Source organism: Armigeres subalbatus, chromosome 3 (genome assembly GCF_024139115.2).
Source record: "Armigeres subalbatus isolate Guangzhou_Male chromosome 3, GZ_Asu_2, whole genome shotgun sequence".
Lineage (NCBI taxonomy): Eukaryota > Metazoa > Arthropoda > Insecta > Diptera > Culicidae > Armigeres > Armigeres subalbatus.
This window is the reverse complement of record NC_085141.1, coordinates 305,770,019-305,792,115: the sequence shown is the minus strand read 5'-3', so window position 1 is coordinate 305,792,115 and position 22,097 is coordinate 305,770,019. Positions and strand designations below refer to the sequence as shown.

The 22,097-nt window shown below is 43.7% G+C and overlaps 1 protein-coding gene across 5 annotated transcripts in view; it reads right to left on the bottom strand.

Moving 5' to 3' along the window:
* The window catches only part of LOC134225108 (igLON family member 5-like), a 379,522-nt gene that overhangs the window by 16,966 nt on the left and 340,459 nt on the right, over positions 1–22,097 (bottom strand). For 4 of the 5 annotated variants that reach the window (XM_062704890.1, XM_062704891.1, XM_062704892.1 and 1 more), the window contains 6 exons: positions 11,091–11,289; positions 10,880–11,021; positions 10,654–10,819; positions 10,462–10,530; positions 10,022–10,269; positions 9,782–9,943 (listed from right to left, as the gene is read on the bottom strand). In XM_062704890.1, coding sequence (XP_062560874.1) covers positions 9,782–9,943; positions 10,022–10,269; positions 10,462–10,530; positions 10,654–10,819; positions 10,880–11,021; positions 11,091–11,289 — 986 coding nt within the window. The remainder of the gene's footprint in view (positions 1–9,781; positions 9,944–10,021; positions 10,270–10,461; positions 10,531–10,653; positions 10,820–10,879; positions 11,022–11,090; positions 11,290–22,097) is intronic. The other variant, XM_062704894.1, reaches the window with a different exon arrangement.

Sequence of the window (22,097 nt, the reverse complement as noted above, 5' to 3'; positions counted from 1 at the left end):
GTGGTTTGAATTAGGGAACAAATATATTACGTGTGTAATGGACGGAGGTTAAAACAAGAATGAATAGTTTTTTGTCTGGGTACACATTTTTTTCTCTTTTGTTGATCCTTCCAAACAATCGGGTTACTAGGGTAGTTTCTTAGCATTGATAGGGTAGCACTTGATTACTACGATCTTCAACACCCCCTCTTAATCGGCTAATCCTATAAACGACCTCAGTTCACGGAATCGACTTGCTTCTAAGGGTTTTGTAGAGATTTCTCCTAAATCTTCCAGTAATCCTTTCAACCAAATTCCTTCAGACGCCGCGGTGCTAAGAGCTACGTATTCCGCTTCACTGAATGACATTGCCACAGTTTGCTATTTTCGACTTGCCCAAGAGACTGTATTTCCGTATACCTTGAACAGATATCCACTAACAGATTTCCGATCAGTCGTATCAGAACCCCAATCAGCGTCTGCATAGCCAATCAGTACTGGAGAGTTGAGTTCTTGCGATCGGTTTATTTTCAGTTTCATTGTCTTGGTTCCATTAAGATACCGAACAATTTTCTTCAAGCTTTGCCAGTGAGTGTCATATGGATGTTGTTGATATCTACCCATGTGTCCAACAGCAAAACAAATGTCAGGCCTTACGCATAGCATGAGGTACATCATACTGCCTAACAGTTCACGATAGGGTTCTTGAGTTTCTTTTTTAATTTCTCCCGTAACTAAGCCTTTTTCCATGGGTATCTTCACTGGATTACAAGTTTCCATTCCAAGAAAATGTCGTATTTTGCCGCAGTCGGACATCTCAAATTTCGTTGACAATAGTTGCTTCAATTGGTCAATCATTTCTATCCTGTCTCCGGGTCTCCCATCACGAGCAGATCGTCTACGTAGACTATCACGTACAGGATTCCATCAAGGGTTACTCTGGTGTACAAACAATAATCATGCTTGGAGCGGACGAATTTGTTATTTACCAGTAAATCATTCAACTTTTCATTCCAACATCTTGGGCTTTGCTTGAGTCCATATAACGATTTTTTCAGTTTGCATACAACGTCCTTCAGTGCTTGAACACCTTTTGGAACAGCCATATATACTTCTTCCTTCAAATCGCCATACAGAAAAGCAGTCTTGACGTCGATTTGGTGGATATGGAACTTCTTTTGAACTGCTACTGTCAGTACTGTCCTTATCGTACTCAGCTTTGCTACTGGAGCGTATGTTTCCCCATAGTCGACGCCAGCTTTTTGCTGAAAACCTTTTACTACTAGACGAGCTTTGTGACGGATTGGGTTACCATACTCATCTTCTTTTATCCGAAATACCCATTTTGATTGCAGCGGTCTGATACTATCTGGACGTTTCACTAACTGCCACACGCCATTCGAATGTAAAGAGCTCAGTTCTTCTTCGATTGCTTTCGTCCAACTTTCTTCATCAGCTCGACCAGAAATCTCATCGAAAGTTAGAGGGACATCCCGCGTATCCTTTGGTTGTTGTTCTGTTGGGTTTGTATAGGCAGTAAAAAGTCCTCCAGTGAAAAAATCTCGAAACTTACCAGGTGGCTTGCGCTTCCGTTCGCTATGCCTCGAGGCCACCATATCAAGGTTCTGACCAGGATCTTGTTGCAAAGGGAGCGCGGCTGGATCAACTTGAGGAATGTCTTCACTTAACTGACTGTTATTCAAGCAATCTTGATAATGAATGTCTTCAAGTGGATTTTCCCCCTCTTGCTCGAGTGTTACTGTATCACGAAGAACCGAATTATTAGCAGTAATCGTTTCGTCCAGCAACCGTTGAAAATCGAAGATAGTGCGTTCGGATGGGGGTGGTAAGTTCGACAACGGTGATCTTTGCAGGTTCTATAAAGAAGAAGGCATCAAACCGCAGTTCACCACACCATACTCTCCGCAGCAGAATGGAGTGGCCGAGCGGAAGAACCGTTCAATCACGGAAATGGCCACGTGCATGTTGTTGGATGCTGGACTTGACAAACGATACTAGGGTGAGGCGGTTTTGACTGCGACCTACTTGCAGAACCGTTTACCCTCCAGGTCAGTACCTAAGACACCGCACAAGCTATGGTGGGGACGTCAGCCGAACTTGAGCTATCTGAGGGTGTTTGGATCCTACGCCTACGTCCATGTTCCGAATGCCAAACGTAGTAAAATGGACCAGAAGGCTACGAAGTTGGTGTTCGTAGGCTATTCGAAAAGCACAAGGGTTACCCTGTAACCTGCCAAATTGCTTATATTAGAAATTTACCTAAATTTACTATACATAATTTATTATTCATAAAATTCTACTATTTACGTAAACTATTACCTAAAATATTAAAGCTAGAAATTAACTTGAAAGAATCGAATTAAACTACAAAAATAAAACCTAAAATGAAAATTGGAAACATCCCTGTATCCACCTAATCCGTTTCGAACATAAACCGTACGTCGCCTATGCGCGACCCCCAGAAAGCCACAGTTGTTTGCAACTGTCATCTCCATCGGCCCAGTCACCGAAGGCGCCGAAACGATTAAACGAAAAAAAAAAACAGATAAAACTGTTTGTCATCGGACAAACAAGCTCTCTTCCAGGTGAACCACCATCTTCACCGCCTCGTGCTAGTCACTAAAACAAGTTTTCTTTCAACAGTGAATCTCTAGTGCCGCCGGTGTTCCACTCTTAGACCCGGCAGGATTGTACAAAAGAACGTTCCGTGTGTGTGTGAGAAGTGAATAGTAGCTATGTAGACCACGATTGCTCTATTGGCCGCCGTGCGAAGAAAGTGGCTTGTTTTCGCCATTGTGGAAGGCGTAGCTTTATCGCCGCTGAGAAGTGCGAAAGACCCAACTGGATAGTGAACCCTTCGGAGATAATCCACGTTTTCCCGACCCGGAACCAACACCTTGGCGAGCAGTAACATCATCACCGACGTGCCGAATGAAGAACGAGTGTACATCACCAGCTGTCAACGGATCGCAAGCTCTCTCGAACCCTAGTAAAGCTTGGCCGACGAATCACCAACCCGTGTCCGAAGAACCCGGAAGCATGCGACCCGGTGCAAGTGCAATGTCTCGACGGCTAGGAACAAACGACGGTGTGGTACTCGCATGCAGCATGAGGTCTACGTCACGGTAATGTACCCTATCATCCACTTTCCTTTATATTCACGATTCGAACCATATAATGAAATGGGATAATTAAATATGAAACGACCGGTTAAGAAATGAAATTCACAATTTTCTTATTTTCTGAATACGATAGCCAAATCCATTTTCTTTGTTCTCTGGTAAATTGATTGATCCACCTAGACTCTTTGTTTAAGGGAAGTTATTCCGCCAAAGATCCTCCAATTCCTCTTCAGAGCAAATAAACGACCCTGAGGTCACGACAAGGGGTGAGACAAAAGTCCCCCAGCAAAAAGTTTCTCTAACAACCCTTTCCTAGAACCACAAACGGACTTGGTAGAACCTTCGAGGAGGAGATTAAAGAGCATGCGGAAAGTGACAATTCGTGCACTGACGAATATTTTAAAGCTGCGGATCAGGAAACAGAAGCTGCCGATGACGTTCGACGATCCCGTCAAGAAACGCGCGGAAAGGTTCCGCAACGTTTCGATGATTTTGTGTTGGATTACGATGCGGGAATAGCTGCTTCCAACAGGCCATTGAAAGCTCGCAATGGCGTCGGGCCATGGACGACGAAATGAAATCACATGAGGAGGGCGGAACATGGAGCCTCGTCCCGTCGCCACCAGGCCGTGGGTTCACGGTGGGTGTATCGCCTGAAGCTGAACGAACGTTATGAAGTGGTGAAACATAAAGCTCGAATCGTTGCCAAGGGGTTCTCCCAACGCCATGGCACTGACTTCGAGGAAACATTTGCACCGGTAACGTGTCATGTCATGTCTGCCAAGAGAAGGTTAATCGTCCACCACTTCGAAGTTGAAACCGCCTACCTCTACGGAACGTTAGACGAGGATGTGTACATGAAGCAGCCTGGCGGATACGAAGCAAAGGGAAAGGAGGAGATGGTGTGTCGGCTCAAACGGAGCATTTACGGTTTGCGTCAGTCAGCAAGGTGCCGGCAACGGAAATTGAAAGAGATCCTAACGAAATACGGATTCAAAGCGATCCATGTCTCTATTAGGAGAACATCTTCAACTACTGTGTTTCTTTTGGTCTACGTAGATGTCTTGTTAATCGCATCATCTGAGGAGGCAGACATTGTGGAACTGTTCGAGAGTCTGCAAAACGATTTTCGAATGACCTACCTAGGTCAAGTATGCCATTTTTTAAGCATGGAGGTGGATGGCGACGGTGATCATTTCAAGACACGCTTGGGAACCTACATCGATAAACCTGATCAATAAATACGGCATGGTCGACGCAAAACCAGCGAAATCGCCAATGGATGTTGGCTACCCGAAGGTTATGGGATACCGAACCCTCGATGTTACGGGACGAAGTTACGGGATACCGAAGCCTCGTAGGAGCACTGCTCTACCTTGGTGTTGGTGCTAGGCCAGATATTGTAGCCAGCACAGCGATTCTAGGGCGGAAATTCTGTTCACCCACCGAAATCGATAGGACTGCAGCAAAGCGTTTACTTCGTTATGTGAAAGCAACTTAAAACTATGCAGTAACGATAGGAGGAGATCCAAAGCAGAATTTGGTCGGCTATTCCGATTCTGATTGGGCGGGCTATGTAAGCACGAGAAGATCAACTTCAGGTTCAGTGTTTTTGTTCGCTGGTGGACTGGTGTCTTGGGCTAGCAGATGGCAATCTAGTGTCACACTCTCGTCCATAGAGGCGGAGTATGTGGCTCTAAGCGTGGCCTACCAAGAGGCCGTTTGGCTGCGGAAGCTACTGCAGAAGTTTGGGGAGCAACAAGTGAAGCCAACGATTATCATGGGAGACAATCAGTCATGCTTAACCTTCGTGTAGAGTGAGAGACAAAGTCGTCGGTCCAAGGACATCGACACGAAGCAACGGTTCGTGCACGAGCTGTGTGTTGTTAGGGAGATAGCTCTACAATACTGCCCAACGGAGGAGATGTTAGCAGGCGTGTTTACGAAGCCATTAGGGCCGCTCGATTTTAATAAAGTTTTTCCGAAAGTATTTCTCACATGTCCTTTTTCTTTTTCGTGCTTTCTATTCTGAAATCCGGTAGGCTGTTTTCTGCTGTCGCTGTCCCTGGTCTACCATCACAGAACTCCGCTAGCATATGATGGCTCATAAAAGTAGCATCCCGGGTAGAAGCTGTGATCTATGTTATTGATTACAAAACATGATATTAACTAAGTGATAAAAGAACAAGTGAAAATAAAAAATTTGCACCGAAATATCATTAAAATATTAAATTTTGCTATGAATAACAACAAACTTATAGCTCAAGACATTGATCAGTTCTTGCAAACCTGATATTTTATGATATTTCGGTGGTGCACATTTTTGATATTTTCGCTTCTTCTTTTGGAACTTATATACCGTCGAGCGGGGCTTCTTTTGATTCCGGGGGCTACTTTGGATTTTTGATTTTCTAAAGAAACTAAAAGTAAATAAATCCAAATTCGAAACAGAAAGTTGCCATCCAACTATTAGCAAGACACCCGAATGGTGACAATGGTAATTTGAGAGTAGTTTACGTTATAATTCTTGTTTCAAAATGTCCAAAGTAGCCCCCGATTTTTCAAAAGAAGCCCCGCACGACGGTACACATATACAAGTATATATTGCAGTTTGCGTTGATATCGCTAAATGCATAAAGCTGCAACAAACTAGTGAAAGATCTTGCACACAGTGTTGCTGGATATTTTATCATCCAAGAAGATTATATTTTAATCAAAATAATATGCCATGCAAATTTAAGCAAAGTACAATAAGGCCTGGCACCCTGGCACGGCAAAGGCTGGGTAAAGCGTACCATTGGTACTTCGCGTACCTGTAAGAATAAAATAGAAATAAAATTGGGAAAATCGGGTAACCAACTCCGGTGGGAATTATGGTCGTATGTTGACAGGGTAGGGGGAATTTGCTCCTCTCCGGAGGTGCAAATCTGATCGAGCGTCTGTTCACCATGTTAGGATTGTTAGGAGAGGATGATCATCGTCCGAGTGTCAGCGAGGGACTTTAAACAAAACTGTGCACATCATGCTGCTTCGCGAGAAGATAGCCCCTTCAACGCGATGTAGGGGGCGCAACCCACCCTGTTAAGGTAGTACCGAAGATTCTACAGTTACCAAGAAAGGCAAAAGTAGAGCAAACGGGTTCATTCAAATGCAACAGACCCGACAACGAATAAAGGACAACAATTGGATAGTCGGATCTTGGAACGTTAGAACTTTGAATGAATTCGCACGTGATGGGCTGCTGGCTCGTGAGCTGCAGAAGGTTGGCGTGAGTGTGCAGCAATCCAGGAAATACGGTGGCCCAGAACTGGAGAACGTGAATTTCGGGCGGTGAATCCCATCGCGAACACTTCATTCAAGTACCACATCTACTATAGCGGCGGTGGCAGAGCAGAACGAGGAGTTGGCTTCATGGTGATCGGGAAGCAGATGAAGCATGTTATACAGTGGAAGCCGATAAGCGACCGCATTTGAGTGTTGAGAATGAAGGGCAAATTCTTCAACTATAGCCTGATCAGCATCTATGCCCCAACGAACGATAAGCCTAATGACGTGAGAGCCTTGATAAGGCCTACGGAGAGTGCCCTACACACGATGTAAAGATTGTCATCGGGGATGCAAATGCGCAGATCGTAAGAGAAAGTTTCATTTCGCTACCAACGATAATGGTCTGCGACTTGTAAACTTTGCTGCTGCTAGAGGGATGGTCTTAAGCAGTACCTAATTCGCACGTAAGACTATCCGCAAACACACCTGGCAACATCCGAGTGGTGACACTTGCTCACAGATAAACCACGTGCTGGTCGACGGACGACATTTCTCGGATGGTATAGATGTAAGGTCCGAACACCGAACATTCAGAGGTCCAAACATCGACTCGGATCACTATCTTGTAGTTGCAAAAATCCGGGCGCGTCTTTCCAGCGTCACGAATTCACAAAACAACAGAACGATGCGTTTCAATATCCAACGCTTGTCAGTTGAAGGAGTTGCTGAATAGTACCACCAGAAGCTATACGAGCGGATAGGAGATGCCACCGGATCTAGCGATGTCAACAGATTGTGGGAAAATATCCAAGAAGCTGTGACTACAACAGCGCAGGAAGTGTTAGGTACTGCACAGCGACGCCAACGAAATGGTTGGTTTGATGAAAAGTGCCAGCGAGTGATGGACGAGAAAAATGTTGCTAGGAGTCGAATGCTAGTGGCTCGAACCCGTTCCAACAGAGAGCTGTACAGCAAGGGCAGAAGAGAAACGAATCCACCACAGAAAAAAGGCCACACGAAGAGAGTGTGATAGCTGGAGCGCAGGAGACTTGCAGACTCACCATCACCATTGATTTCAAAACAGCGTACGATTCAGTGAAAAGAAAAGAGCTGTGACTGATAATGTCCGAACATGGTTTTCCGGCGAAACTGATTACACTGCTATGTGCAACGCTGGATGGCTCGAAATCAAGTATTTGGATTGCAGACGAAGTGTCACCCTCGTTTGTGACCTCAGACGGATTGAAGCAGGGTGATGCACTTTCGAATTTATTATTTAACATTGCACTCGAGGGTGCTATTAGGAGATCTGGCGTGCAGAGAAATGGCACTATTATCGCACGGTCGTATGTGCTTCTGGACTTTGCTGATGATATTGGCCTCATTAGAATTGATCGCAGAACAGTAGTGGAGGCTTTTGTCCCACTAAAGAGGGAGACGGCGAGGATAGGCCTCACCATTAACACTACCAAGACAAAGTACATGGTGGTAGGGATAGGGGAAGACCTAGTGGTGTAGGTGCAGAGGTAGTGCTTGAAGTTGTTGAAGAATTTGTTTACCTTGGAACGCTTGTGACATGTGACAATGACGTTTCCCGTGAAGTGAAAAGACGCATTGCTGCTGCGAATAGGGCCTTTTACGGATTACGTAACCAGCTTAGGTTCCGCAACATGCAGACGGAAATGTAATTTGCTCTATATAAAACTCTGATTCTACCAGTGGCTTTTTATGGACATGAAGCATGAAGGACGTTAAAAGAGGCGGAATGAAGATCTTCGGGGTTTTCGAGCGAAAAGTTCTGCGTACAATACTCGGAGGTAAACTCGAAAATAGTGTGTGGCGCAGACGCATAAATCATGAGCTGTATCAAGTATACAAATAAGAAAATATTGTGAATCGTACAAAATACGGCAGACTTCAGTAGGCTGGTCGCTTAGTGCGAATATAGGAAGAAAGAATAGCGAAAACAATATTCAACAGACAACCGGGTAGGGGCCGGCGATTTCGTGGAATCGGGCCTGGGTTTTTTGAAAACTTTGATTTCGTTATGGAAAATTCTTCTTTTATAATTGCATTTTTACTTTTAAAAGAATATATTTTTAATATTAAATTACAGTGGACGATCACATCTCTATGTGAACAGACGCGTTGTTGGTTCACTCGCGCGTTTGCTTTCGGTGCTTTGTTCAATCGTGTACGGTAATTTTACCAACCGGTCGGAATGTGCAGTGAAGCAACGGTTAAAAGCACGTTAGCATTTCTCTTCCCCGAGAATGCTGCTCAACCTTCTCTGGCGGATATGGGCCGCTTTGTGAAATCTCTAACCGGTGATCAATCGCAGATGGAAACTGCATACAAAATTTCCGACGAAAAATCGGTTTTCATTCGGTTTAAAACCGAAGATGCCATGCAGTACTCCTTGGAGAACAATAATGAAATGCTTCCTTTCCATTACACAAATGGGAAGAAAGTTCAGGTTCGCATGTCCGTGGCAGGAAATTCTCGCTATGTGCGGGTTTACGATTTGCCACCGGAGATACCAGATCGCGATGTGTCTGCTGTATTGTCCAAATTCGGCAAGGTTAAACGTACCGTACGCGAAAGATTTCCAGCGGAATACCAGCTGAATATGTTCACTGGAGTACGTGGACTCTACATGGACATAGAACAAGAAATACCAGAGGTGCTTTATTTCCATCACCGTAAAGGTAGAGTCCATTACGATGGAATGAAAGTTAAGTGTTTTACTTGCAAATCTGAAGCACACGTAAAAAAAGTTTGCCCGGTGCTTAAAGAAAAGCAGAGTGCGAAACAGCAGATGCCAATAGGGAAACCCGACACTACGATGCAGGGTGCAAAGAAGAAAACCGAAACAGCCACCGGGATTAGCGTTGTTGAATATAGTGGCAGTAAACAGTGCAAAACGGAATTGATACAGAAAGCAAAGAAAACAAAAGCCAAGCAACAGCATTCATCAGAATCAGATGTAGTAATCGATGTACTCAACCCTTCTACAAGCGAGAGAGACAACAGTCCCACTCTGCACTCGCCGGACCTACCACTCGGAAAGAGACGGTTCAGTGTACCGACGTACGAATGGATTGAGGATGAACACGAGCGTAAACTAATAATAGAAGACGACAAAATGAGGATAGCAACAGCGTACAATTTAAGGGTGGACCAAATTGAGGTTTATCACGAATAGTTTTTGTTATAAAGTTCAATTTTTGTAATACTACAAAACATGATACTGGCTCCGCAGAGTGTTATACACAACTGAGCCTAATAAATAAACGAATTTGAAAAAAAAAAAAAAAAAATATTAAATTAAATATATTTTTGTTTCTTGGATTTTTTTAAAATGTCTTCCAACAATTTGGTACATTACTTACGTTTTCACCCTTATATAGGATCTGCAGATCGGAAAGAGGCTGTACGCTCCGTACCCTCCAGATGGTATGCAGTAGTCCGTCCGAATAACTGAAGTTTGCCAGATGTGCGGCACCTGGCAATAATCCTAAGGTAGTCTTGGCCGTCGCTTCACCCAGGTTGTTCTGAAATAGCATACAGGTCAATGTGCCACTCTACAATATCTACATCTTCTCTTTGAAGCTCAGTCGTCTCACACTAACCGTAATCATGCACACATAAGACACAAGGTCCTTCTGTTCGACATCCCGGATGGTCAGCCGCGTTCTCAGATGGTGATTATGGCGGTCCCGACTGATCGAGAACTTGGCACTATCGTGCAGGGCTTCATCCCCTCGGAACCACTGGATCTTGATGGCGGTTGGGTTGCTGTGGTACAGGCAAACCAATTCGGCGGTTTCTCCGATAGCCGTATTCAGGTAGTCGATGTGCTTAGAGATCGAGGGGCTTGCTGAAATGTTGGAAAGACAGTTAGATTTTACGACACTTTCCATGAAACTAGCGGATCGATTTAGAAAAATAAGGGCGTAGTGCATGGATGGAACACAGAAGAGGCGCTAATATTCTAATAGTGAAAGCTAGGTTTGTTCTACTGACTCTACTAGGGCTCTATATGTACAAGGGCTTAATGAAGTCCATAAACCTTCTTTGTCTTCCGGTGGCGCAGCGCTGCTGTCGTCGTCTTCGCTTGGTCCAAGCAGCACCACTCTGGCTGTAGGGGGTTCAGTTCGTTACAAGTAGATGTCAGTGACGATGAATGATGGTTAATACACAATTTCAGCATGAGTTACGTTGATGATTTTTCGGACATTCATTCTCGTAAATTAATACTCACATTTGATCTGCACGGTCACAACGGCACTCACTGGTTCGCCAATTCCATTCTGTGCCAAACACTCGTAATCTCCAGCATGATGGGCCTTGACGTCGTGGATTTCCAGGAACTCCTTACGAACGGTGATCCCGGTCTGCTTGGCGTGACTCTCGTCCAGATGTTTGCCCTTGAGGTTAATGTGCGCTTTAAAAATATCACTCGTTCAATGGAGACGCAAAGCACTTACCCGGAAGGACCACGAAATCAGTGGGGTGGGGAAGCCAGCTGCTCGACAGTGGATGATGAACTTGCGGTCGTGCTGTTGGATTTCCAAATTCCGGTTGGTGTAGTCGTTGTTACCGTGGGTTATCATCACATTGTACGGGGAACTGAAATAGTTTTTTTATTTTCATAAGCTTATGGGTTTACGGAATGGTGCTTCCACTGTAAGAACTAACCCTCTAACTTTCAAAGTTATGTAGGCGGACTTGGTAACCGGGTAGACGGTACACTTGTAGATGGAGTCATCTTCCACTTTTACGCCCTGAATCGTTAGTGAATTGTCACTGCCAAGAGATAGCCGAGGATCTTTGGAGTGCTTGTTATCTCGAACATATAGCAGGATTGTGGTGTTGTACCACATGACGATTGTATTGTCTGTAAAAGAGAACAAATGCTGTAGTAAAATGCACGATCAAGATGATATTGGTGGATCAAAGAGTGAGTCATAGTGTAAAATTGTTTTTACATGAAAACAAAACCTTTATTCTCATTTCACTACTTATGTTTGCACCGTTTCTGCAAATTATCAAAATTATTTACAACTATATTAAAATTTGAAAAAAATAAAAAATATGTGAAAAATAATAAATAAAATATTACTAATAAATCACCTAACAGTGAAAATCGTCCACAGCCCAATGTAGGGACACGGCAGGTATTTCCGTCCATCGTCGTAGGGGCTAAAACCAACGAAAGCAACATCCAATTGGTAGAACTCCACTATAGCAGAACGATTCTCCTGAGCTTACGGTTTGGTATGGATGAGTTTGGCAGAAAAGTGTCTCTTTTATTTGTTTTCGAGACTATGACAAAAAACCGAAAATGCCTGACTTAACTCAAGATGCTCAAAGCTGACCCCATGACTTCCGTTCAACTATTGCATCGTTTGTTTCGTAATATCTGGGACACCGCAACTTTCCCGGTCGACTGGATGCAAGGTATCTTAGTGAAGGTGCTCAAAAAGGGTGACCTGACTGTATGCGATAACTTGGCATTATGTTGTTGTGTACCGTTCTCAAAGTTTTATACGAAGTTCTCCTAGCCCGGATTCAGGAGAGGATCGGTGCGACTTTCCGGCAGTAGCAGGCCGTATTCCGTGCTGTAAGATCATGTGTGGGCCATATTGTCACGCTCTGTATCATTCTGAGCAAGTCAACTAGTTCTAAGAGTCCCTTCATTTGGTATTCATTGACTACGAGAATATGTGGGGCGCCCTAAGACGCAAGGGGGTTCCTGAGAAAACCATCGGCCACAGTATGAGGCCTTCTCGTGTAGAGTGCTGCACATGATGCATTCTATCTCGGCTACTGCTCCATATCGTAATCGACGATATTCTGGAAGGTGGGATTGGCCATGAACCAAACCGCGGACTTCTATGGTAGCCTATAACCATTGAGCACCTAAACGACTTCGAATTGGCTCCTCTGCACCATGTTTAGTCATCAAAGTCAACACGTTGGATGTAAACACGGCGAATCGTTCCAGTTTCACAGTAGCCGGGCAATTAGTGGAGATTGTTGAAAGCTCCCAATATCTTGGTGGTCAAATGGCGTGGCGGTTGAAATGGCGACATAGGCGCATGGTTCAAGAAAGAAAAGGTCTGCCTTTGCGAGTTTAAAAAATATCTGGAAAACAGGTAGATCAGTGAACGCACCAAATTCCGAATTTTCAACTCTAACGTAAAATCTGTGCTGTTATACGCTAGCGAAACATGGTATGTATCAGTGGAAAACACTCAAGGGCTGCAGTTGTTCATCAACAGATGCATGCGGTACATAATTCGTGCCTGCTTTCCCAAAAACTAGACCTCAAACAACGAGCTCCATCGTCGTTGACACCAGAAGCTAATAGCAGCAAAAATTCGGGTTCGGAAGTGGGGCTGGGTCGGCCACACCTTACGTAGGTGCGGAAACGGAATCTGTAAACAAGCATTAGACTGGAACCCAGCGGGACATCGCAGCAGAGGCACACCTAGAGAGTCATAAAGGCGCAACCTGGCCTTCGCTCAGGATGGAGATCTTAGAAGTCGGCCCTTTGAACCACTGACTGGAGGTGTTTTTTTTACAAGGGAGAATGCATTTACACACTAACCCAGCACACGTGCATTGTAGTTGCCAAACTACCACACGGAAGTGTGCTGGAGCGTCGGACTCGACCGTACCGGTAATACCGACTAAACTCCGCCGTCGTTTCCCCCAGGAACTACCTCCCACTACTACTTCGTCTTACTTGGGTGCTCACTCTATCGCACCCTCTAACTCACCCTACATGCTCTGTTGCACCTCTATCATGCCGTGTGGGTCTGACTTGTGTGCCCACCCTTCTCATGCCATGTGGGTCTGGCTTGTATGCCAACCTCGCTCTGGCATCCCTTGTGGGACATTTCACTTAGGTTCCCACTTCTGACCTGCCTGTTGTTCTGACTGGAGGTGTACATGACCTATACTGCCGTTATACGCATATTTGTCCCATGTTTGCTGAGAGTTCCTATATACATAGAACAGTTATGCGTATAACGGCAGTATAAGTAAGTAAGTTCAACGCATATCTAAAAATTGCGATTTTTTGGGGGAATTGGGGCCCAATGAGCACTTTGTAGAACTCTGACCAGCACAATTCAACGCACTTTTTACCTCTGGAAAATATATCCAGTAGTTTTGCATCGAGCGTTCGGTGCGTAAAGACGCATTTAAATACGCTGATACAGTTCGGTCGTTTCCTTTTCGGTTCTACACATAGGGTGTAGTGTTACGGTTTTTTTCGCGCCAGTTTCTGGCGACATAAGTAGTGATTGGCATTTGTGAATGCACAGCACATCATGGCACAAGTGAAACCACGAGAAAATACATTCAGGATTGACCTGACAAACTTCCCCAAACGTCCTTCGTTCGAAGATTTGCACAATGCTCTTGCGCTGAGCCTGCAGCAGGTTGTAAGGCTACAAATGAATCATGTGCAGAACTGTGTACACGACAAGTGTGCATCTCTAAAAATCGCACAGGACACTGTGGACATGCATAATGGTAAGCACGAGATCATTATCAACAAAACCAAGGTTAAAGTTCGATTAGTAATGGAAGACGGCGGAGTGGAGGTTAAAATCCACGACCTGTCTGAAAATGTCCGAAACGATGACATTGTGGCATACCTGAAACAATATGGCGACGTTCTCAGTTTCCAGGAGCAAATGTGGGGAGATAACTACATGTTCAAGTGCAGACCTTCGGGTGTAAGAGTATCGAAAATGATCTTACGAAGACACATCAAGTCGTTTGTAACGATACAGGGAGAACAAACACTAATCACGTACAGAGGTCAACCACAATCATGCAAACACTGTATGAATGCCATACATACAGGCATTTCATGCGTTGAAAACAAAAAACTAATCGGCCAAAAATCCGACCTTAATGACAGACTGAATGCGGATCGGCAGAAAAGTCAAGGCTACGCAAGTGTGCTCAACTCCCCACCACCAGATCAAGACCCTCTATCCACAAATTACGTCGTTTTGAACGAACTCAGCCACCGGACTGCAGCCGTTGCCAATACACTGACGGACTCGCCATCGGAAGAGACGGCAGCGACTGAGAACGCGGATCATGGGCACCAAACTACAACACTACCATCATCTTCTACTGCGGATGCGTCTGCTGAGCAGGATGAGAACGTCCATCATCTCCAACAGATGGAACATGACGACACAGTAGAGAGCCTAAACACTCTCACGGTGGAGAGCCATGTGAAGGGTCCACATGTGGACGTGCACGACGTCATACGGAGTGACCAACGAAGCGAAACAGCAGAAGTGAAACAGGTACAGACAGCAGGAACAAATGTACCAATACAGGTAAGATCGGACATTAGCCCAACTGGTTCATTCAAAAAACCTCTGTCAACTGATGAAAACAATGAATTGTCTATGGAGATATCGGAGAACGAGGGAAACTCATCCGAATGTTCGGATAAACAATTCACCACGGTAAGAAAGAGTCGATCGAAGAAGCAAAAGTTGTACAGTTGAAGAAATGACAAATCTCGCCTATAGTTATAATATAGCCAGTATTAACACAAACGCAATTGCGTATCGCACTAAAATTCAATCCCTACGATCGTTTATCAAACTAGCAGATTTAGACATAGTTTTATTACAAGAAGTTGAAGATCCATACCTTCCTATCCCGGGATTCAATATCATAACAAACGTGGATAATCAAAAACGTGGAACTGCTATAGCCATTCGATCGCATATGTCGTACTCTAACGTACAAAGAAGCTTAGACAGTCGAGTAGTAACGGTCACTTTAGGAGATAGTGTTAAGATTGTGAACATTTATGCGCCGTTGGGAACAGCAAATTACTCTACAAGAGAGGATTTCTTCCGGAATATTTTGCCTTTTTATCTACAGTCATCCACTGAACATTTAATCTTGGGGGGCGATTTCAATTGTGTTGTTGCACAGAAAGATGCCACTGGTTCTAGCAATTTCAGTCCAGCTTTGGGAAACATGGTCAACAGTCTAAATCTAAAAGATACTTGGGATTTAAAGAGACCCAACCAAGTAGAATTCAGCTACATCCGACCGAATTGTGCATCACGTCTTGATAGGATATACATAACTGAATCTCTAGTACAACACTTACAGACAGCAGAATTTTTCGCAACTTCATTCTCTGATCGTAAATCTTATAAAATTCGTTGCTTTTTGCCTAATCAGGGCAGATCCTCCGGAAACGGCTATTGGTCTATTCGTGCTCATGTTTTGACACAGGATAACATGCTGGAATTCGAGTACAAATGGAATCGCTGGTTAAGAGAACGTAGTCATGGAACGTGTCATGGTGGGTTAGTTACGCTAAACCTAAGATAAGAAGTTTTTTTTCGGTGGAAAACAAATGAAACTTTCCGTGCGTTTCACATTGAAAATGAAATTTTATATCGTCGTTTACGTACAGCATATGATAATCTATACCAAAATCCCGGAGGCATGGCTGAGATAAACAAAATTAAAGGAAAAATGCTATTGTTGCAAAATCAGTTTTCACAAACTTTTGAGCGATTGAACGACAAAATAATCTCGGGGGAGAAACTTTCTACTTTCCAACTAGCGGACCGCTTCAAACGAAAGAAAAATAGTACCGTCAACTGGGGGGAAGATGATCATTGAGGTAAAGATGATCATTTGATGTGTCAGTCAAAAGTGCCAAAAATTTTTATGTAACGATAGTCAACAATATTCTCCATTCAAGTAATGTTACCCCTAGGTAGAAATCCGAGTTTTTCGATTATATTCATGAAAATGTATTTTGTGGAAGAAAGAGAGAGATAGTCATAAATGACGCTATTTTCGTTTCAAATATTGACTTCGTAGACTTCTTTACGTAGTAAATTCAACATTCATTCAAATAACCTAGTGTATTTTGACTACTAGGTCATAATGATTTTAGTAGAGCTGTCTTGATCAACTTCACCCCAAACCAGATTATTCAAAAAAAGTGTGATAATTTATTTTATTTTAATAAATGCGACCGCATTTCAGAAAACTAAAGTTGTTGATTATTGCAACGTATAGCAGTACTTGTTTTGAAAATATTTGTTTCGATTTAAAATGTAAACACACATTGTTATTGCATGTTTTGTCTTCAAAATGATCATCTTCCCCCCAGTTGACGGTACCATAACTGAAATAACTCACAATGACAGAACCTTGCGCAATTCGGCTGATATTGAGGGACAGGTATATACTTATTTCAGTCAGCTATACAAATCTGAAGAATATCAATCAAGTACAAATTTTCCTAGTAATCGTAGAATTTCTGTTGACTGTGAAGCAAATAATGAGGCAATGAATGAGATTACAACTGAAGATATTTTTTTTGCAATACAATGTTCGGCAGCAAAGAAGTCGCCAGGCAGCGACGGGATCCCTAAAGAATTTTACTCTAAAGCATTTCATATAATCCATCGTCAATTGAACTTGATACTAAACGAGGCCATTCAAGGAAATTTGCCCACAGGTTTCTTGGAAGGAGTGATAGTTTTGTGTAAGAAAAAAACAGACTGTTCTACCATCCAATCGTATAGACCTATTACATTATTAAATTCAGACTATAAATTACTTGCTCGAATCTTAAAATTACGTCTAGAGAAAATCATGACAGTTAATCACATTTTAAACGATAATCAAAAATGTTCTAATTCAGGTAAGAACATTTTCGAAGCCGTATTAGGCATTAAAGATAAGATAGTTGAGATAAAATGTAAGCAGAAGTCCGGGAGGCTTATCTCATTTGATTTAGACCACGCTTTTGATCGTGTAGATCAACGGTATCTATTTAGTGTGATGAGAGAAATTCAATTTAACAATGGTTTAGTTACATTGATTGAAAGGATAATGAACAATTCACAATCGCGAATTCTTGTTAATGGTCATTTGTCCCAGGTTTTTCCAATTCAAAGATCAATTCGTCAGGGAGACCCATTGAGCATGCATTTGTTCGTAATTTACCTGCATCCGCTTATTGAGAAGTTACGTTCAATATGTGATAACCGGCTAGAACTCGTTGTTGCAGACATCTCAGTCATCATAGTTGATGATCATAAAATTGAAATTATTAAAAGAGCTTTCGAAGACTTTACGATATGTTCAGGGGCAATTTTAAATCTTATGAAAACTGTCGCTATTAACATTGGGGTAAACAATGAGGAAATTAGGAATATTGGTTGGCTGAACGTACGAGATTCAGTTAAAATCTTAGGAATTACATTTTTTAATATACTTAAAAACACAATTGAACACAACTGGAAAGAAGTAATAAGAAGTACATCACGACTAATGTGGCTGTACAAACCTAGAATACTATCGCTACATCAAAAAGTTATTCTTTTGAATACGTTTGTTACCTCAAAATTATGGTATGTTGCCTCCATTCTGAGTATTACAAATGCCTCTATTGCTAGAATGACGGCACAAATAGGATATTTCATTTGGGGTAGATACCCAACTCGTGTAGCTATGGAGCAGCTGGCTCTTCCTCTTGATAAAGGAGGATTAAATCTTCAGTTGCCAATGCATAAATGCAAAGCTTTGTTAGTCAATCGTTTCCTACAATGTACTCGAGATGTACCATTTGCCAACTCTTTCCAACACTTGCTGTGCAACCCACCTAATATTCAAGCTATTCCCGCATTTTACCCTTGTCTTAAGGTGATCGGCAGAGAAATTCCATACATTCCTGTAAACATCATAAATCAGATATCAGCTATTTTTCTCCACAACTTTTATAAAAATAGATTAGCGACACCGAAAGTTGTAATAGACAATTCAACGATTTCTTGGAATAACATATGGCGTAACATAAGATGTAAAGCTTTAACTTCTCATGAAAAATCTCGTTACTATCTTCTCGTAAACGGCAAAATTCCTCATGCTACTTTGCTATTCCGGCAAAATAGATTGCAGAGCCCCATATGCCAAAACTGCTGCAACGCAAACGAAGATCTTGAACATAAATTGGCATTGTGCCTTCGAGTAAAGCATTTATGGGATCATGTTCTTCTTAAATTAGATATAATTACAGGTAGAAGACAAAAATATTCAGATTTCGCTTTACCACAGCTAAAAACAGTAATTCAAAAAACAAAGCACTTAAATTGTTCATCATATACGTTAACTTTATATTAGAAGAGAAAGAAAGCTTTACAACTGAAGCATTAGATTTCGTAATAGATTGTACGATGTTTATTTCCTGAAAATTGAATATGAATGTATTGTATTAAATATGTGTATTTGTAAATGTGTTCTAAATAAATGATTTTACAAAAAAAACTACCACACGGAAGTGTGTTGGAGCGTCAGACTCGACCGTACCGGTAATACCGACTAAGCTCCGCCGTCGTTTCCCCCAGGAACTACCTCCCACTACTACTTCGTCTTACTTGGGTGCTCACTCTATCGCACCCTCTAACACACCCTACATGCTCTGTTGCACCTCTATCATGCCGTGTGGGTCTGACTTGTGTGCCCACCCTTCTCATGCCATGTGGGTCTGGCTTGTATGCCAACCTCGCTCTGGCATCCCTTGTGGGACATTTCACTTAGGTTCCCACTTCTGACCTGCCTGTTGTTCTGACTGGAGGTGTACATGACCTATACTGCCGTTATACGCATATTTGTCCCATGTTTGCTGAGAGTTCCTATATACATAGGACAGTTATGCGTATAACGGCAGTATAAGTAAGTAAGTTCAACGCATATCTAAAAATTGCTATTTTTGGGGGAATTGGGGCCCAATGAGCACTTTGTAGAACTCTGACCAGCACAATTCAACGCACTTTTTACCTCTGGAAAACATATCCAGTATTTTGCGCTCGATAATGGTGGCGTGAACCGTGAGGAAGGCGTGAGGAAGAGAGTGAGCTCGATGGGGCCCCTCTTGAGGACTACTGGAATACAATCAAAGCAGCCATTAATGACGCAGCGGAGAACAACGTCGGGTATGTGGGACGAAGTCGACGGAAACTATTGGTTGGACGAAGAGTGCAGGCAGATTCTGGAGGAGAAAGACGCAGCGCGGGCGCTGCAGCATGGTACCCGGCAGAACGTGGAACGTTAAAGACTGAAGCAGAGACAGCAGACCCGCCTTTTTCAGGAAAAGAAACACCGCATGGAAAAAGCGGAGTGTGGGGAGATGGAACAGCTGTGTCGTTCTCAAGAAACACGCAAGTTCTATCAGAAGCTCAACGCATCCCGCAAAAGCTTCGTGCCGCGAGCTGAAATGTGGAGGGATAAAGATGGGAGCATCTTGGAAGCAGCACTACGTAGAACATTTGAATGGCGCTGAGAGTACAGGCAGTGAAAGTTAAAGCAGCGGAGGAGATGACTACGTCAGTTCAGCGGACGATGGAAACCAACCAGCCTCCACCTTGAGGGAAGTTAAGGATGCCATCCAACAGCTAAAGACCAATAAAGCAGCTGGTAAGAATGGTATCGGAGCTGAGCTCATCAAGATGGGCCCGGAAAAAGTCAGCCACTTGCCTGCACAAACTGATAGTCAGAATCTGGGAAACTGAACAGCTACCGGAGGAGTGGAAGAAAGGAATCATATGCCCCATCTACAAGAAAGGCGACAAGCTCGACAACGGACCAGATCTTTACTGTACGGCAAATTCTTCAAAAAATGCCGTGAATACCAGGTCCCAACGATCCATCCGTTCGTTGATTTCAAGGCGGCATACGACAGTATGGACCGCGTAGAGCTATGGAAAATTATGGACGAGAACAGCTTCCCTGGGAAGCATACCAGACTGATCAAAGCAACGGTAGATGGTGTGCAAAACTGTGTGAAGATTTCGGGCGAACACTCCAGTTCGTTCGAATCGCGCCGGGGACTAAGACAAGGTGATGGACTTTCGTGCCTGTTGTTCAACATTGCGCTAGAAGGTGTCATGCGGAGAGCCGGGTGTAACAGCCGGGGTACGATTTTCAACAGATCCAGTCAATTTATTTGTTTCGCGGATGACATGGACATTGTCGGCAGAACATTTGCAAAGGTGGCAGAACTGTACACCCGCCTGAAACGTGAAGCAACAAAAGATGGACTGGTGGTGAATGCGTCAAAGACAAAGTACATGCTTGTGGGCGGAACCGAGCGCGACAGGGCCCGCCTGGGAAGCAGTGTTACAGTAGACGGGGATACCTTCGAGGTGGTCGAGGAATTTGTCTACCTCGGATCCTTGCTAACGGCTGATAACAATGTTAGTCGTGAAATACGAAGGCGCATCATCTGTGGAAGTCGGGCCTACTACAGTGAACGTTCGCTAATTGGGTTTTTTTCTAGTTGGGGGTTCGCTAATTGGGGCGAAACCCAATTAAAAAGCAGCTAAACGTCAGAATGTGATGTCAAAAATGGCGGGATCGATATTTTCTGGCGCGTAGTTCGATGCAAAAATTAAACAACATTGACGCTTATCAAAACGCCCCAATTAGCGAACGATCACTGTGAGAGCTCCAGAAGAAACTGCGGTGAAAAAAGATTCGCCACCGCACCAAATGTGTCATGTACAAGACGCTAATAAGACCGGTTGTCCTCTACGGACATGAAACATGGACTATGCTCGAGGAGGATTTGCAAGCACTCGGAGTATTCGAGAGACGGGTGCTTAGGACCATCTTTGGCGGTGTGCAAGAAGACGGTGTGTGGCGGCGAAGAATGAACCATGAGCTCGCCCAGCTCTACGACGAACCCAGTATCCAGAAGGTAGCTAAAGCCGGAAGGGTACGATGGGCAGGGCATGTTGCAAGAATGCCGGACAGCAACCCTGCAAAGATGGTGTTCGCTTCCGGTCCGGCAGGTACGAGACGACGTGGAGCGCAGCGAGCGAGATGGGCAGACCAGGTGCAGGACGACTTGGCGAGCGTGGGGCGTATCCGAGGATGGAGAGATGCGGCCTCGAACCGTGTATTGTGGCGTCAAATTGTTAATTCAGTGTTATCTGTTTAGATGTAGACTAAATAAATGAAATAAATGAGTAACGTGATTTATCAGGTGAATCTCACTGGATTTTCCAGAACTAATGACTTGAAGTTCAAAAATAGTTACGTGTTTGATTAGGTGAACTTTCGTGATTTCTACGTACTAATTACATGAACGTTTAGTGAAAGCTACATGACATCATGTCACCACTACATGGGTTGAAATATATTGCAAAATTGTTCTTTTAATAAATGCATAATAAGTTAGTGACTGCCCGCAGCCGTAAGTAGGAGACCTCTTCGCGTTGTTGATGCGCTTGATGCGTTGAAATGCATTTGATGCAGAATGATGTGTTTTTCATTAGACAGAGAATGCTGTCATTTGGTCGCTACGGAGTTATCGCAAAAACACTGTTGGAGAACAGCAGCAGGCAGCGGGCAGCAGGGACTATGTTCAAGGGCTTGACGATCCCTCCCCAGGCCATCTGCGAGTTGTGGGGCTTGCCTAGGATGTGGTGGGGTTTGACAGTGGGCCCTGTTAAACCTCTATAAAAAGCTGCATGTATCCGCAAGTAGGCCCCACCAAAGCGACCATGTGCCGCTCAAAGCGCACAAGCCCAAGTCCTGATGTTAGGTGGGACGCTAAACGACGGCCCTCCGACGAGACAGGAGGTTTGCGCAGGCTCAATAAGCCGCCTGGAAAACCAA